Here is a 15,862-nt window from a genome sequence, read left to right as displayed (position 1 = left end):
CAGGCTCCAGCCATGCCAAACCTCAGGACCGCCTGGGCTCTTCTGCTGTAGAAGGGAAACCCCAGAAGTGTCCTGGCCACCAGCCCCAGAGGTCAGGGTACACGGGAGGCAGGGCCCGTGGCTTGGGGACCAGAGTGATCCCCCTGCACCCCCACCTCGGAAATCTTGAGAGGGCAGCAGTGCCTGGTCCCTCGGCAGAGGCTGGCCTCAGGGCTCTGTCCTGGGTAGGCAACCAGCCCTGACCCCATGTCCCCTGGATCCAGGCGTCCCTGTGTGCCCGGCCCAGCTGGCCCATCAGTTCTCAGGTGCTCTGCTCCCCAGGACCCCCCACCTCTCTCACAAGGCCGCAGGGGCGGGTTGATGACAGGACCTCGGCCATGGCCTCGGCTGTTAGAGAGGACAGCGAGGAGAACCACGGCCAGCGTGCCTGCCAGAAACAGCTTCCTGGGACGTGGACCAGGGGCGCTGGTGGTGCGGCACCCTGGCTCCTGTCCCCATGGAGTCACCTCGGGACAGAGTCACCTCGGGATGAAGGGGTGCGGTGCTCCGGGGGTGCTTCCCGAGGAGAAGGAACTCAGTTCTGCCCTCGGCCGCTCTCCCTTGGCGCTAGGCTCTGGTTTGCATCTGGTTTGCTCTCCCGACTGTTTCTGAAGAGCCAAGCCCGCCGTCGGCTCCATGATGCCCGTGTGGGGGACGCAGGCGCCGCTGCCTCCACAGGCTCCTCTGTGAGCTGACCTAGGTCTGCAGCCCGGGTGGGCAGCTGCGGGGACAGCTGCACCCCTTCCTGCTGGCCAGGTCAGTGCAGCCAGCCCAGGGTCCGGGACACTGTTGCCGTGCTCCCTGAGGCCAGCTGGTACGCAGTGGCGGTGGGCAGGAGTCTGGACATGCAGTGGCAGGTGCCAGGCTGGCCCCAGAGCGAGGCCCTGGCCCACGAGGCCTCTGTGCTCCTGCTCAGGACTGTAGAGCCACAGAGGCCCATGAACTCTGCAGACAGCAGCGTGTCCCAGCAAAACACCGTGGTCTCGGCTGGAGTCTGGTCCAGGGTCCCTGGGAACACGCAGTTCCGGAGCATCCTGGTACTGGGGGGCGGGGGAGAACCAGCTCACCATATCTTCACCAAATGGACATGTCACCTTCATGAAGCTGCAGCCCCCCCACCTGCCTCAGGCCCGCAGGGTCACCAGGACTCGGCTTCCCTCCCTACCCCCCACCCCCAGCTGCCCCTCCCACATCTCAGCTGTGCATGCCATGGGCCTCTCCTCAAGGACTCGGGATGGCTGCTGTAGTTCCGACAGCACCTCCTCATAGGGTGGCAAGCCACGTGCGAGGGCATGGGGGTCACGCAGCACAGGGCCTCTCCTTTCCTGAAGCCCCCCACAGCTTTACCATGGCACTCACTGGGCAGACCTAGGCCACATGGCCATTCCACTGGCCACAGGAATGGGAGGGTTGTGACTTGGCTCAGTTCTGCCCGTCCTGGGATGGGCATGTCATCAGTCAAACCAAAGCAGACTGGTCAGCTGAGGGACGGTGCCACAGTCCATCCAGGAGTCCCTTTGGGCATGTTCTGCCCCGGTGTGCCTGAGAAACCCCTGGAGGAAATGGCACGCTTAGCTGCCCAGGCCTGGGCTCTGGTGCCCACTCTGGGTGCAGGTCCCTCCGCTGCTGCCCGCAGCTGCTGTGGCTCTTGGCCGGCTTCCTAACCCATGTTCGAAGCACTGCAGCATCGTTGACAAGTGCTCTCGTACAGAGCACCTACTGTGTGTCAGATGCTGACCTTAGTGCTTGGGATGCATCATAGCGAGGACTTCCCTGCCCTTGGTCAGTTCCAGGGCGTGGAATGCAGGACCGGCGAGGTTTTATCCCGCTCAGGACACCAGAGGGGAGGGGAGGGGGCAGGCAGGGAGGGCGGGAGGCCTCTGTTTGGAAGTGTGTGATCAGGGCAGGCCTCTTGGGGGAGGTGGTCTCTGATGGGGGCCACCCTAGCTGTGCTGGGCCACCTGGGGGTGACCTCCGAGTGGTACAAGGGGCCTCCAAATGCACCTCGTGGGGTGCGGGGTTCATGAGGAGTGGTCTCGGGCTCCCGGAGTCTTAAGAGCCCGCCTCCCCTGCTAGGAGCAGGGTGTTCTGCTCAGCGGCAGAGAGGGACGCAGATTTAGATGGGCAGGCGTGGGGCTGGGCAGCCTGGTGGCTGGGTCAGTCCACCCACTGGCTGGCGTGCTGTGTGTCCACAGTAACTGATGCCATGCGGTGTCCCCGGGACAGATGTGGGGAGACAGCAGGGCCCCCTGCAGTTTCAGTTAGGATTTTGTTTTTCCGATGAGTCTTCTTCAAGTTTGAAGACAGGCTGTGTGCGTACCTTTAAATTCTGATTTATTCACTTGACGTTACTATTCAAGCCAGGCCCGGGGGCGCGTGCCTGTAATCCCAGCAGCTCGGGAGGCTGAGGCGGGAGGATGGCAGGTTCCAGGCAGCCTCAGCCAGACCCTGTCTCAGAATGAAAATAGTAATAAGAAGAAAAGGACTGGGGCTGTAGCTCTGTGGTAAAGAGCCCCTGGAATCAACTCGCAGGACAGAAGAAGTCACCGTCTGAGCGCTTCCTTCAACGTATAAACTCGTCCCCTGCCGCCTCCCTGTGGGCCCTACTTCCTTCCACCCCTGCGGCTCAGGGTAAACTCAACTGTTCCACCAGTCCTGCCTTCAAGTCGTGTCCAGCCAGCTGCTGGGCTAACTGGCTTTTCCTTTCAACAGTCATGCAAGGGTGGTATTGGTAACTCAGCTGGTGACAACTACCTTGAGCTTCAGAGAGGTTGAGTGACCCGAGGTTGCACAGCTGAGAAGCGGCAAGAGGGGGCAGGGCCGGCTGACCCCAGGACCTGTCTGCAGCATGTCGAGGCTGCACTGACCCTGTGGGTGTTCACGGCCACTTCCCTGGGCGGGTTCCCAGAAGGATCAGGGGCACAAGCCATTGCCACAGCCCTCCCGCCTCCTGACGGCCTCTCAGAGTGGCCTCCTGAGAGCCCAGAGCCAGGCCTCGTCCAGCTGCACTCCCAGCTCCCGTCGCCTTGGCCAGTGTATTTGCTTTTGCAAAATGTAACCGGGTAGCCGTGGCTGTCTCGCTGAGACTTCTAGAATCCTGGTGGGTCAGGCTTTTGCTTTCAGCAGGCAGAGGCCAAAGCGTTACTGCCTGCGGTGACCTTGGTGTCTCGGGGCAGCGAGGGGGCCGCCTTTGCCTGGCCTCAGTCATGGTGGAGAGGACACTGTGCCTGGGTGTGGAGGAGGCTCCAGAGTGGCCTGTGGCTGGCCTCTGCCTCTGGGGAAGGTGACGGCAGCAGCTGCCACTGCGGGTGATGGAGCCTTGTGTTCCCCATGAGTATGCAGAGGCCCAGAGAGGGCAAGGGGCTTGCCCAGAGCACACAGCAAAGTGCCAGGCAGGTGGAACTGAGCCCCAAAGCTGGTGCCAGACCCTCTGCTGAGTGGTGGTCTCATCCTGCAGCAGGGTCTGCCCTCCCTGCAGACAGCTGTGCCCTGGGGAGGGGCACCATCAGCCCTGCTCGGCTAGAACACATTTGCGGCCAATAGCTGGGCACAGTGATGTAGGTGGCGCTGGGTGGTCCTGCTTCAGCTGCGCGGCCCTGTGGGAGGCGAGGGTAGGCCAGCTGACGGCCACCCCTGGGCCGCATCCCCAGTGTGGCTGTGACAGGCCCTGCCAGGGTCAGTGTGAGGTGCGCCAGGGCCACGTGGCTGTTCAGAATGTGGGCTCGGGGGCTGTTGAGCTGTGTCGGCCTGTTGGCATGGGGCCTGGACAGCTAGAGGGCCAGGGCCAAGGGCTTCCCTGAGCCCCAGCAGAGTGGCAGGGGTCACCCAAGGCGCGCGGCGAGCTGTTCCCTCCGAGATGAGCCTGGCTCCCAAGCGCTCCTGGGCATGGAGGGGGCAGAGGTGGCAGGGGTGTCCCTGCTGCCTGAGGGTGGCCTCTGTTCCCCACTGAAAACCGCCTCCCCATCGGGCTCAGAAGCTCCAAGTGTGGGAGCTGCAATTGGGCGAAGTCAGACCACCTGCCTCTGTCCCTCCTGCAGGGCTCTGGCCTTGCCACCTGGTGGGGACAGTGGGACAGGGAGACCCAGAGGAGCGGAGGAGGGGCTAGGAATCCTCCCTGTGGACCAGGGTCTCTAGCCCCTGGAGAGAGGGCTGTCGGGAGGGGCCCGGGGACCTGGACTCCTCATCCGTGGTGGGGTCGAGGCTAGCCCAGCAAGGACGGAGGCTGGAGGGTCCTTGAGCTAGTCTGCTTCTCATTCGAAAGAGGGACCCTTTCCAGGACCTTGCTGAAGGGAAGTCCACTCCAGTGGCTTCTGGCCTTGTGGCTAAGACCACGTGTAGGAAAGTCCCCTGGACTCAGGTCGGAGGCCTGAGGGCCGTGTGGGAGGGGGCCTGGCACGGCCGCCTGCCCACGCCACGCCTGGTCCTCCCCACAGCCTGCGGCTGCGACCTAGCCGAGGGCGGCTTCTTCGTGCGGCAGGGCGAGTACATCTGCACGCAGGACTACCAGCGGCTCTATGGCACGCGCTGCTATAGCTGCGACCGCTTCATCGAGGGCGAGGTGGTGTCGGCGCTGGGCAAGACCTACCACCCCGACTGCTTCGTGTGCGCCGTCTGCCGGTGAGTGGCCTGCCTGGCCTCGCCCTCTTCCTCCCGAGCCAGCCTGCCAAGCCTGGGCCAGCAGAGAGGCCAGGCCACTGGCCAGGCCCCTGCCGGGTCCCTCTGCAGCCTGGCTCTGCACTCTGTGTCCCCCATCTGCAGGTGACAGGCCACCGGAACTCACAGCCTAGCGTGCTATGCCTCCACCCCTCCCCTGTCACGCTGCCCCCGCGGCCCCAAGAGGACAGCCCAGCTCGTGGCCTGGTCAGAGGGCTTCCCAGTCTGTCCCATCCACCCATCCGTTCAGTATGCCTGGGCGCCAGACCCAGGGCCCTGCCAGTGACCGACAGGTGCACAGCCCCGCCCCCAGGCCCCGCCCCCAGCGCCTCCTGCAGAGCCGTCCTGCTTGGGTGCCCGCCCCCGCTCCTCAGGGCCCCCACTGTGTCTTGGACCTCAGGACTGTGTCCTTCTCCAGCCCTGTGGCTGTGGCTACTTGGTGGGGGTCCTGGGAGGGCAGGGGCTGCGTGTCACTCCTCTCTGGCACCCGGTGCCGGACAGAGCTCGCGTGGTGGCCGGGGAGAGGCTGAATCCTGACCTCACTGCAAGGCCATCGGCCCCCTGTCCACAGCCCTGGGCCAAGCTGGGAAGCCAGCAGGCGCTGCCCACCCAGCCTCCACCACGCTCCTCCCTGGGAGAATGTTCCATTTCTAGAAAACAAAGAGTGAGAAAATAAAAGGCAGGGCCTGTTTCCTGCTGTGCTCCCTGTGGCACCACCCCCAGTGGACACGGACGGTGTCCGGGCGTGTCCGGGCGTTTCCGAGCTCCGTCTGTGGCTCAGCACGTACCCAGGTCAGCAACAGCAGCTTTGGTCAGAGGGTGCAGGCGAGAGGAAGCTGGGCGGCAGGAAGGCTCTGTGAGAGGCGCCATGTGTCCACACGGCCCACAGGCCAGGCTCTGATTCTGTGTAGCTCAGCGACCAGGGTTGGCTGGCCACAGTCGGCCTGGAAGATCACGTCTGGATGATCTGCTGCTTTAAAAATAGTAACAGACAGTGCTGGTCACTGGGCATACTTGGGCCTAGACTCATCACCCGGCATAAACAACGAGAACCCTGGACAAAACACATCCTCCAGCTGGTTTCAGACACCGGAGCGGGGGAGGGTCTGTGGGAAGGAGAGCGTGCCCCCACCTTGGCCCAGCCCAGCGGCCTCCTGAAACCCAGTGCAGAGTCCTCCTGAGTCAGGACTGGGCAGCAGGGCAGAGGGACAAAGCAGCAGGGAGCTGCCTGAGGTCCGTGGAGGGCACCTCCACGTGTCTGCACAGAGGGAGTGGCCTGAGGGGGGCAGGGAGTGACCAGGTGGCTGTGCACCCTACAAGTCCCGGGGAAGGTTTGTGTCCTGACCAGTGGAACCCCCAAGACACACAGCGGGGATGACTCAGGACTTACTAATGGGACGAGAGTCGCACTGAAGTGAGGGCCAGGGTGATCCCAGGCCAGTGAGGACAAGGACTGTGCTGGTCTTCAGGTAGGCCGACGCCCGCAGCCCCCTCTGTGGGAAAAAGAGCAAAGTCCAACCCGTAGACACCGAATCCGTGATGTCCAGCACTCGTCCTAAGGAACTAGAAAACGGGACCCAGGCCAGAGGAGAAGCAGGGAACAGGAACAGGCCCGGTAGTGGCCAGCGCGCCCTGCGGACGGCGGCTTGAAGCGGCTGCTTAAATGCATGTGCGTGTTGGAAGGAGGAGGCCAGACGTCACCGGAGGAAGGAGAAGCCGGTCGGGATCTCGGAGCAAGGATGCGAGTCCTGAAATGGAGTCCCCGGAGGATCAGCAGGTCAGAAGGCAGAAGGGAAGGTTGTGACCCAGAAACAGCCTGAGAGCCCCAGACTCAACACGGAGAGAACAGGACCGGACAGGAAAGAGCCGAGCGAATGAACGCTCTCCTGCCCCGGCCCATCTGCAGGTCCCTCTGCCCATCGGCCCAGGTGGGCAGGGAGGCCAAGGCGTACTTGCAGAAATAATGGATGGAACATTTCCAGATTCGCTGAGAACTGCAAACCCGAGAACCATAGAACACATCCAACAGGACCTCCCGAGTCCATCACCCTCCACTGCCCATCACCGGGTGACCGGAAATCATGGCAACGAGAGGGGCCCACCCATGGTCCACGGAGACACTGCAGACCCCACAGGCCCCCCAGCGGAGGTGGCACAGGCAGGACACAAAGGTCGAGGGGTTCACAGGTGAGGGAAGGGGAGCCCGGGGCTGCAGGGCCAGGCTGAAGGGACCCGTGGCAGCAGGCGAGGCCGGGGGCCCGGGCTTCCCCCATGGACCCTGGAGACACTGGTGAAGCGCTCACAGCTGCAGACACACCAGACCCGCAGGCGTGCGCGCCGCATTGCGTGTGGGTAAAGGCGGTGCCAAGAAGGCGGCACCTGGCCAAGCGGAGCCAGAAGAAGGGTACCCGGCGCCCACCTGCCAGCCGCCTCCCAGGAAGGCGCGCAGGCTGACGGGGGAACCACGTCAAAAGACACGAAGGAAATGCGAGCGCGGGCACCAGCCGGGGTGTCCACTGAGGGTCGGAGGGGACTTCCACAGCTCCAGGGAGGAGGCAAGCCACTGGCAGGGGCAGAGCGTAGCAGGCGCTGACGGAAGACCAGCAGGCGGTAGGACAGTCGAGGTCCTGGTGACCTTGGGCATGGGGCGCATCCATCAAGCTGTAGCCCCTGAGGGGACCCGAGTCTGCCAGCCTCCAGCCCCCCTGGCCCACCGCAGGCCAGCACCTTCCACCGATGTCTGCTGACGGGCTGGCTGGCTGATGGCAACCCCGATGCAGGTCGTGTTGGTTCCCCTTTACAGATGAGAAACAGAAGCACAGAGATGTTGAGTAACTTGTTCTAGGCAACACAGCTGGAGACTCACACAGATCACACCCATGCAGGACTCCACTCTGTCCCAAGTCCCCATTACTGGGGGGACTGCAAGACACTGAGACCCCGAGACCCCAGGGCAGACCCCAGCACTGATACGAAGATGGCCTCGGGAGCTTCAGGGCATGGCGGAGTGAGAGGGCTGCAGACCCTGGCCTGGCCCAGCACGCACGAGAAGGCGGTCCTCAGAGCAGGGAGGAGCCCAGCGGGGCCCAAGACACCTGCTGAATGAGGGCCAGCCCCACCAAGCGGGGGCTGTGGCAAGCCTGTGCTTCCCAAAGGTCCCCTGGCCCCAGGGGTGGCTAGGCTGGAGCTGGTGAGACGGAGGTGGGTGGACTGGGGGCCAGGCCACAGCCCGAGGGAGAGGACAGGCACCCAGCTTGTGCTCAGCAGCCCTGGCTGGTCACTGTGGCCATCAGGGTGGAACTGAGAGGGCACGAGGCTGGAGCTCGAGGCGGGTGCCCCCACACAGACGAGGAGGCCCAGGTGTGCACAGCCCCCTGAGCTCCCCACAGGGACGTGGTGGTGTCTGGGAGGGGCCCCTGTGTCCGTGGCCTGTGGCGCCTGCTGGGCGTGCTCTGGGCGGCTCCGGTCAAGGGGCCTGGCCAGTCACGTGCTCTCTTGTTTCAGGCTTCCCTTTCCACCTGGGGACCGAGTGACCTTCAACGGGAAGGAATGCATGTGCCAGAAGTGCTCCCTGCCCACAGTGCTGGGCAGCAGCATGCAGTCCCAGGGCCTGCGGAGTAAGTGACATGGGGCGCATGGAGGAGACAGCCGGGGATGGGCAGGGCAGCACTGGGACATGGCGTGGGGGCGTGTGAGGCAGCACCAGGCTGGACATCCGGGGCCTGCTGGTGCTGGGCTCTGCCCTCCCAGGGGCCTCCAGGCCTCCCCTGCTCCCCCGGCCATTCCAGCCCCCTCCTCCAGGAGGCCTTCCTGGCCTCCGCGTCCTCTGCCTGCAGCCTTCGCCCAGCTCCCCTCCCGCACTGATTCCAAGCCACCAGAGGTGCCTTGGGGCCCTTGGAAGAGCCTGAGCTCCTGCTTCTGTGGGGTCTTCTCAGGTCCACACTCCACCCTGGAGCTGGCCCAGGTGTGTATGCAGTGGGCGCTCAATACACCCTTCTTATCACTGTAGAAGAACAAGTGTCAGCAGCGTCACCACTTGCAGTCGGGGTGGAGCAAGGTGGCCTCTCCCAGCCTGGGCGGCACTTCCGGGGCGAGGGGCAGGATGGGGCCTGGGAGGGACCAGCACCCCAGGACCCAGTGGCTGCAGGCGCCACTGCGGAAGTAAGTCCTCTGAGCCAGCCTACAACGTGGTCACGGTGGTGTCCCTGAGGCAGGGCCACTTCTCAGGACGAGGACCCAGGTGGGCCTCTCCTGATTCCCAGAGGCAGCCCCACTCCCATGCCCTGCCCCTGCCGAGTGCCCTGTCTCCCCAGCTCCTGCCGCGCCCCAGCCCGGGGGCCGTGCTGCACGAGGGTGCTGGCCGGGTTTCACCTGAGCGCAGGAAGCCTTCGCCGGGGGCGCAGGGCAGGCCCTGCGTGTGTGCTTGGTCTCTGCGGCTCTCCCAGACAGTCCTCCTTTCAGAAGTTTCTCCCCAGCTGGGGCCTGGGTGGATCAAACTTGCAAGATCTTCATCACAAACAGTAGTAGTATTATAATCAAATTCAAAACAGTAGTCAAAAGCTCTGTGGCAAAATTTTAAAAGGAGGGTATTCATTTGAACGGTTAGTTCATTGCTTCCTGGCAGCCAACGTGAAGAGGGAACTACACCCAGACACAGAAACACTGTCTGAGGGGTTTTTTGAGATTAAAAAAAATGTTCTTGGAGAAAGTCCCCACCCTTTCTTAGAGTAAATTTATTTTAAAATATCAACTGTGCATTTTTTCTGTTTTCTTTTTTTAATATTGGGGATTAAACCCTGGGGTGCTCAACCACTAAGCCACATCCCAGCCATTTTTAGTCTTTTTTTTTTAGAGACAGGATCTTACTAAGTTACTAGGGCCTCGCTAAACTGCTGAGGCTGGTCTCACACTCGCCTACTGTGCATTTTCAAAGAATACATCCTCCCTGGCTTCCAGGATGGTCTGATAATCAAACCTGCCCCTTCCCCAGTCCATGGGAAAACCTTGAGCTCACGCTTTTCTGCACCCAGAAACAGAATCATAGCCCAGGGCTCCTGCATTGTCATCTGAAGGGTCACCTGCATCTTGCCCCAGAGTGCTTGCAAGGGGGACTTCTTCCCTCCTACCAGTGTGGTGGGGGCATGCAGCCAGGACTGAGGGCCTGAGATCGGGGCCATGGCCTTTAATTCCAGGGCATGTGGGCTCACCTTGCTGTGACCAGAGGCCTCCAAGGAGGTGGCCTTGGTAATGGCACTTGGGATGCAGGTAGAATTTCAGTGGATGGTGTCTTAATCCATTTGTATTACTGTAACAAAGTACCTGAGACCGACTAATTTACAAAGAACAAAAATTCCTCTCCAGTCTTGGAGGCTGGAGGTCCACAAACAAATCACCAGCCCTGGTGTCTGGCAGGGGACTCTGGGGACGCCCCACAGGCCTGCCACACTCTAGGGCCATCCTGTTGCTTAGCTTGGGGCAGCATGGGTCATGCATGACGAGTCTGCACTTGACAGAGCCACACAGAGCCATGCAGGGCCTGCTGAGCCCCACGTGTGTGCTGGCGATGGCTGTGGTTTCCATGGCACGTCCCTCTCTCACCCTTGTCTCTGCATTCACTGCTCACTGATAGCAGAGCTCCCACCCTGAGTGGCCAGGGACGTGTAAGGGACAGGCTATGAGGTTGACAGGCTGTGAGGTCCACGACCCTGGGTTCAGACAGAGAAATGGAGGCAGCCCCCCAGGGAGTTGGCAGTTGGGTGGGGCACACTGCTGGCTAGGAAGGGTGGTGGCCTCTCGGGCTCCTCCCACGCACCGTCTGGAAGAGCCGCAGGACCCATCACATGTCCCTTCGCACCAGGACCCGGCACCTGCCTCTGCCTGCCCTTTCACACAGTATACACTCCTCTTGGTGGGATACAGAGAGGCCCAGGGACTTCCCCGTGGTCACGCAGCTGGGTTGGGGCCCAGGCGGCCTGGCTCAGGGTCCGCGTTCTGATCCTGCTCCAGCTGCCTGCCCCGTCACCACCACCTGTGGGCAGCCGCCCAGCTTGCCCATCTGCATGGATGCCAACCAGGCCTCAGCACAGTGGTCACTGGGCCAGGTGGCTCTTGAGGGGGCTCCTGTGCACAGCAGGAGGCTCAACCCCTACCACTGGGTGCTGGGAGCCCCACTCCAGGGTCTCTGGACATTGTGCCCTGAGAACAGATTGCCCCACCTAAGAGCCACTGGCATGGCGCTTACAAGTGTGCCCTGGATCAACACGAGGGCGGCTGCCAGCTCTGCCCTGTGCTCCACGGGGCCCCTGGACTTGAGCAGGGGCTTTCGCCCAGAGCTTCTCGGCCCTGGTCTGTCCTGAGCCCCCTCCCTCAGGGCCCCAGAGTTCAAGTCTCTTCTTCCCTTGTTTTCCATAGTTGCATGTGAATCGAACAGTGCGATAATTTAGGAACAGCTTGACCAACAGTTTTGTGGGTGTTAACTTTTTTTTATTCTTAAAAGCAATGACTCAGGCCTCTGAGCATGACCATTGGTGTAAGTCCACCTGCCAAGCAGCATCTGAGCCCTGAACGCATGCCAGGCCTGTGCAGGTCTTGCTTAGCCCTTGCTAAGCTGAGTGCAACGCAGCCACAGTGGCAGGCCAGCTGTGTGGGCCCCTGAGTCAGGCAGTGAGTGCTGACATGACGGCCATCCCCCGTGGATGCAAGGGGGAGCACCCCAGACCCGTGTGGCCGGGCAGTGGTAGGCCAGGGTTTGCACTCAGGCCCGCTGGGACCTAGAGCTCATTCTTCCCGTCTCGGGCCAAGCAGGGTCCCGTTCACGCATGAGCCAGCTGGCTGAGCCCCAGAGCCGTCTGTACCCAGGGTCCCTGTGGCCTGTGCAGCTCCTTGTCTGCCACATAAGCACCCGAGGCCCCTCCTCGCCCACTTCAGTGCACAGCCAGACCCTCACACAGACAAGCTCACGCGCACAGACACACTCACACCTGCAGACGCATGTGTGCATAGACACACACATGCACACGCAGGCTTCACCAGACACATGCTCATGCCGTCACAAGTGTAGACACACAGCAACACGCATCTCACAGAGTGCCCCCTGCACACAGAGGGAGGTGCACACACACACAGACATGTGTTCGGTTGACCCCATGCCTGGGCTCCACCTCATGGTGTTGGAGCACAGATGAGGCCGGACGCCTAAGGAATTTTCAGGAAGCAGGCTTATTTAAGCTGCAGTGGTCCAGAGGACTGGACCCTGAGTCTGGACATTTCTCTAGATTTGTACACAGTGGGGCGGTTGTTTACGTGGCAGTGGGCAGGAACTTAGCAGTTATTTCTGTCCCAAATGGTCGGCTAGACAGTCCCTCCTGCTGTGTGTGCAAACCTGGCACTTATAGGAAAGAGGTAGCGTCAGCCACACTGAGCACTCTGCAGAACTCCTGCGAGACCCTGTGAACACTGTCAAAATCTCTCTGAAGAGAAGAGAAGCTTCATCAGGGAAAGGGTCTTTTGGGTGGGGGTACTGGGTCTGCTTCAAGCCACGTGAGAAACCATCATGTCTGTCCCAACACTGACGGGCGGTTCCTTACCGGCGTTCCCGACAACACAGCGCAGCCGTGGTCTGGGGGCACCGACCTGCACCAGGGATTGCAGGAGATCTGCAGATCTGCACGCAGAAGGCGCCCTGTGTCAGTGACCCGAGCACCCATGGACTTTGGCATCCTCAGGGGTCTTGGAACCAAGCCCTGTGGATACTGAGGGCCGTGCACACACGACATTCACCATACGTACTTGCACACAGACATACACATGCACACACACGTGTACGTGGCCACACTGTCCTGGACATTACCCCACTCACTCATGCGGGCTCCTGCTGCCAACCTTGCCCCAGCTCCCCCTTGCTGAGTCTCCCTCCCATCCTCAAGGAGCCACGTGAGTGACAGCTCGCTTGGAGGCGGGGCCTGAGCATCTGGTGCAGAGCAGGGCGGCCTTGGAGGCCCCAGGGCATCTGAGCTGGGAGGACAGGGCGACACAGGGAGGCTGGCCAGGGGCCCAGACCAGGCCATTGGCCACAGGGTGAAGAGCACCAGCCACATGGGGACACACTGGTCAGGCTGCAGGGCTCGCTGGGCGTCTCCACCTGCAGAGTCCCCAGGTGGACTGATGTCATGCAGGACGTGCCAGGGATCCCAGACAGCCGAGAGGGAACTGGAGATGACGGGGCTTCCGGGAGGGCCCCAGGCAGGCGAGAGCTTGGTGTGAGTGTTGGGTGGCAGGCTGAGTGACCGGCTGGGGCTCTGGCCTCTGAGGTGCGATCCCTTTCTCTTCAGCGGGCACCGCATCTCAGTGGGCTCGAAGCAGAGGCCTTGGTGGAGATGCCCAGGGCCACTACTGGCAGAGCTCCCGGCCACCTGGACCCCCTAGCCAGGTCCTCCACCCCGATGCCCCTGTCTGAGTGGACGCTGTGAAGGCGCCTGCTCTTCTGGAAGCAGGCCCTTCCCCGGTGCTGTTGTGGGGATGAGGCCGGAGCCCAAGCAGTGCCTGGAGACTGGGAGAAGCCGAGCTGTACTGCACACCTGCAGTGTGACCTCCCGGGGAGACGGGCACTGTGGATCCCAGCGCCCGCCTCCAGTCTCAACGTTTCTAGGCTGCCTCCTGCCGTCAGTGTCCTCTGAACCTGGCTGTGCACAGGGTTTCTAAGACATTGTGTGATTGTGCGTAAGTTTTTTTGATTTTTTTTTTTTTTTGTACTGGAGATTGAACTCAGGGGCACTCAACCACTGAGCCACACCCCCAGCCCATTTTTGTGTTTTATTCAGAGGCAGGGTCTCACTGAGTTGGTCAGGGCCTCACTAATTTGCTGAGGCTGGCCTTGAACTTGTGATCCTCCTGCCTCAGCCTCACCCCCACCCCCGATTTCAGCTTTCAGGCAGAAGCCTGTTCACAGAGGCCGGTGGGATGAGGGCACTGCTCCCTCTCCGGGCCCTGGGCGGGCCTCACAGGAGGCTGGCCTCACAGGAGGCTGGCCTCACAGGGGGCTGGCTCTTCACTCCCAGGGAAAGTCCTTTACCATCCAGCAGGCAGGCAGAATGGGCCAGTTAGTGCCCTGATACCTGTGCGGGAAGGCAAGTGAGGGCACCCTCCATTCCCAGGCAGTCTTCGGGTCAGTGTCCCCGTCCCCTTTACTTGTGTCCAGGCCTGGGTCAGGTGCCCACCACTCTCCCAGCCCCGTCGACACTCCACATACGCAGGAACACCCTCGCCGCGCCAGCCGCCGGCCAGTGTGGTCGCCTTCTGTCCCTGTTCTCCATCCTCTTCCAGGTGCTCCGTGCCATCTGGGCCAGCAAGGGCGCCCTGGTGAGGGCCGTGTCCCTCCAGGTCACCTTTGCCGGGGCCCACAGGCAGGCCCGCTGTGAGGACGTCCTGTTCTGCTCTTGCTTGCAGGCTGTGGGGGCTGTGGCTCAGAGATCAAGAACGGCCAGGCCCTGGTGGCTTTGGACAAGCACTGGCATCTGGGCTGTTTCAAGTGCAAGGCTTGCGGGAAGCTCCTGAACGCCGAGTACATCAGCAAGTGAGTGGGCGGCCCCCTCCTGTGGTCAGGGCCCTCCCCGCCTGGTCCCGGCCAGTTCTGCTTCTGTAAGTGGTGGCAGAGGCTCCACTCCCTCTGAGGTCAGAAATGGGCTTGTGGTCAGCACAAACTGACCCTGTCAGGGTCTCCTCGCCCCCCACCTCCGGGACACCTGGACATTCCTCATGTTCGACACCCTGTGAGCACAAACCATGGTCAGCAAATACCCGCCCCAGGGACAGGAAAAGAGGGCTGGCCGTCTTGGTGGTCAGGGCTAGGACCCCGTGGCCACACACCCCGAGTTCTGCAGAGCAGGGCCTTTGGGGCTGCCCGCTGTGGCCGGCAGTGTTCCCCCAACACGGGGACGAGCGGGAGGGGGTCGGCGGGGCAGGGCCTGATTTACCAGAGGCTGTGGGGCGCCTCCTGGGGCTGTTGTGGCCTCAAGGGGGCTTGTGGCCAGGAGCCAAGGACTGTTCTTCTTTTTTGAATTTTTTATTTGTCCTCGTTAGTCACAGATGACAGTAGAATGTGGTCTGACGTGTGATTCGCACATGGAGCCACCTGCGCGTTCTCGTGGCCGTGCGCCATGTGGAGTCTCACTGGTCGCGTTTTCATGCGCGAACGCAGGGACGTTGATTCGGGTTCACTCTCCTGTCTTTCCCATTCCTGTCTCCCTTCCTCCCCGTCTAATTCAGTGACCCTCCACTTCCCAGTACCTATTGTGAGTCAGCATCTGCATGTCAAAGGGAACACTCACCTTTGGCTTTCTGGGATTTTTCTCATTTCACTGAGCATGATATCTCCAGTTCCATCCATTTATCTGTGAATGGCACAGTTTCATTCTCCAAGGCTGAGTAATATTCCACTGTGTGTGGGTACCACCTTTTCTTTATCCATTCATCTGCTGCTGGCTGGTTCCACAGTTTAGCAGTTGTGAGTTGAGCTGCTGTAAACATTGATGTGGCTGCGTCACTGTAGTATGCCGATTTCAAGTCCTTTGGGCCAGGGTGCACTCTTACCTGGGGACAAGAAATTGATGCAGACAGCCCCATACGGTGCAGAGGGGAGCTCCAGGGCAAATGGTGAAGGACAGCCCCTCCCGGTGCTGGGAGGTGCCCTCCTGGAGGTCAGGACCCTCTGCAGCGGGTATCCCAGCCTGCGCTAGTTCTTCGTGCTCCCAGGGGGACCTGAGTAGCACAGGGAAAGACCAGTGGAAAAGTCCTGTGATAAACACACAGAGGATGAGTGAGCACGCACACGCACACAGTGCACGTCCACATACCCACACACACGGGCACACGTATGCACATGCACACACCCATACACGCACATATAGTGCATGCACATGCACCCATGTACACACACATGCACACACACATATCCATGCACATGCACACGCCCATGCATGCACATGCACACATATGCACGCACATGCACTCCCACACCCATGCACACACGCACACATGCACATGTGCACATACGGGGGCAGGTGTGTGGAATCCAAGCCCCCGATCCTGAGATGTCACAGAGGGGAAGGGGTGGGGGTATCAGGGGCCTGTCCCATCTCTGAACATGGCTCTCACTGCCGTGATCTCCAGGTGA

General features: G+C 61.4%; 1 protein-coding gene across 19 annotated transcripts in view; it reads left to right on the top strand.

The window, feature by feature from the left end:
* The window catches only part of ABLIM2 (actin binding LIM protein family member 2), a 124,282-nt gene that overhangs the window by 39,242 nt on the left and 69,178 nt on the right, over positions 1-15,862 (top strand). For 15 of the 19 annotated variants that reach the window (XM_079154418.1, XM_079154419.1, XM_079154430.1 and 12 more), the window contains exons 3-5: positions 4,473-4,656; positions 8,197-8,309; positions 14,137-14,263. In XM_079154418.1, coding sequence (XP_079010544.1) covers positions 4,473-4,656; positions 8,197-8,309; positions 14,137-14,263 — 424 coding nt within the window. Of the gene's footprint in view, positions 1-4,472; positions 4,657-8,196; positions 8,310-8,567; positions 8,657-14,136; positions 14,264-15,862 lie in introns of those variants that run through there. The other 4 variants (XM_079154434.1, XM_079154426.1, XM_079154428.1 and 1 more) reach the window with 4 other exon arrangements.

This window comes from Sciurus vulgaris (genome assembly GCF_902686455.1).
Source record: "Sciurus vulgaris genome assembly, chromosome: 9".
NCBI lineage: Eukaryota > Metazoa > Chordata > Mammalia > Rodentia > Sciuridae > Sciurus > Sciurus vulgaris.
The sequence above is the reverse complement of the archived record's forward strand: the minus strand, read 5'-3'. Positions and strand labels throughout refer to the sequence as shown.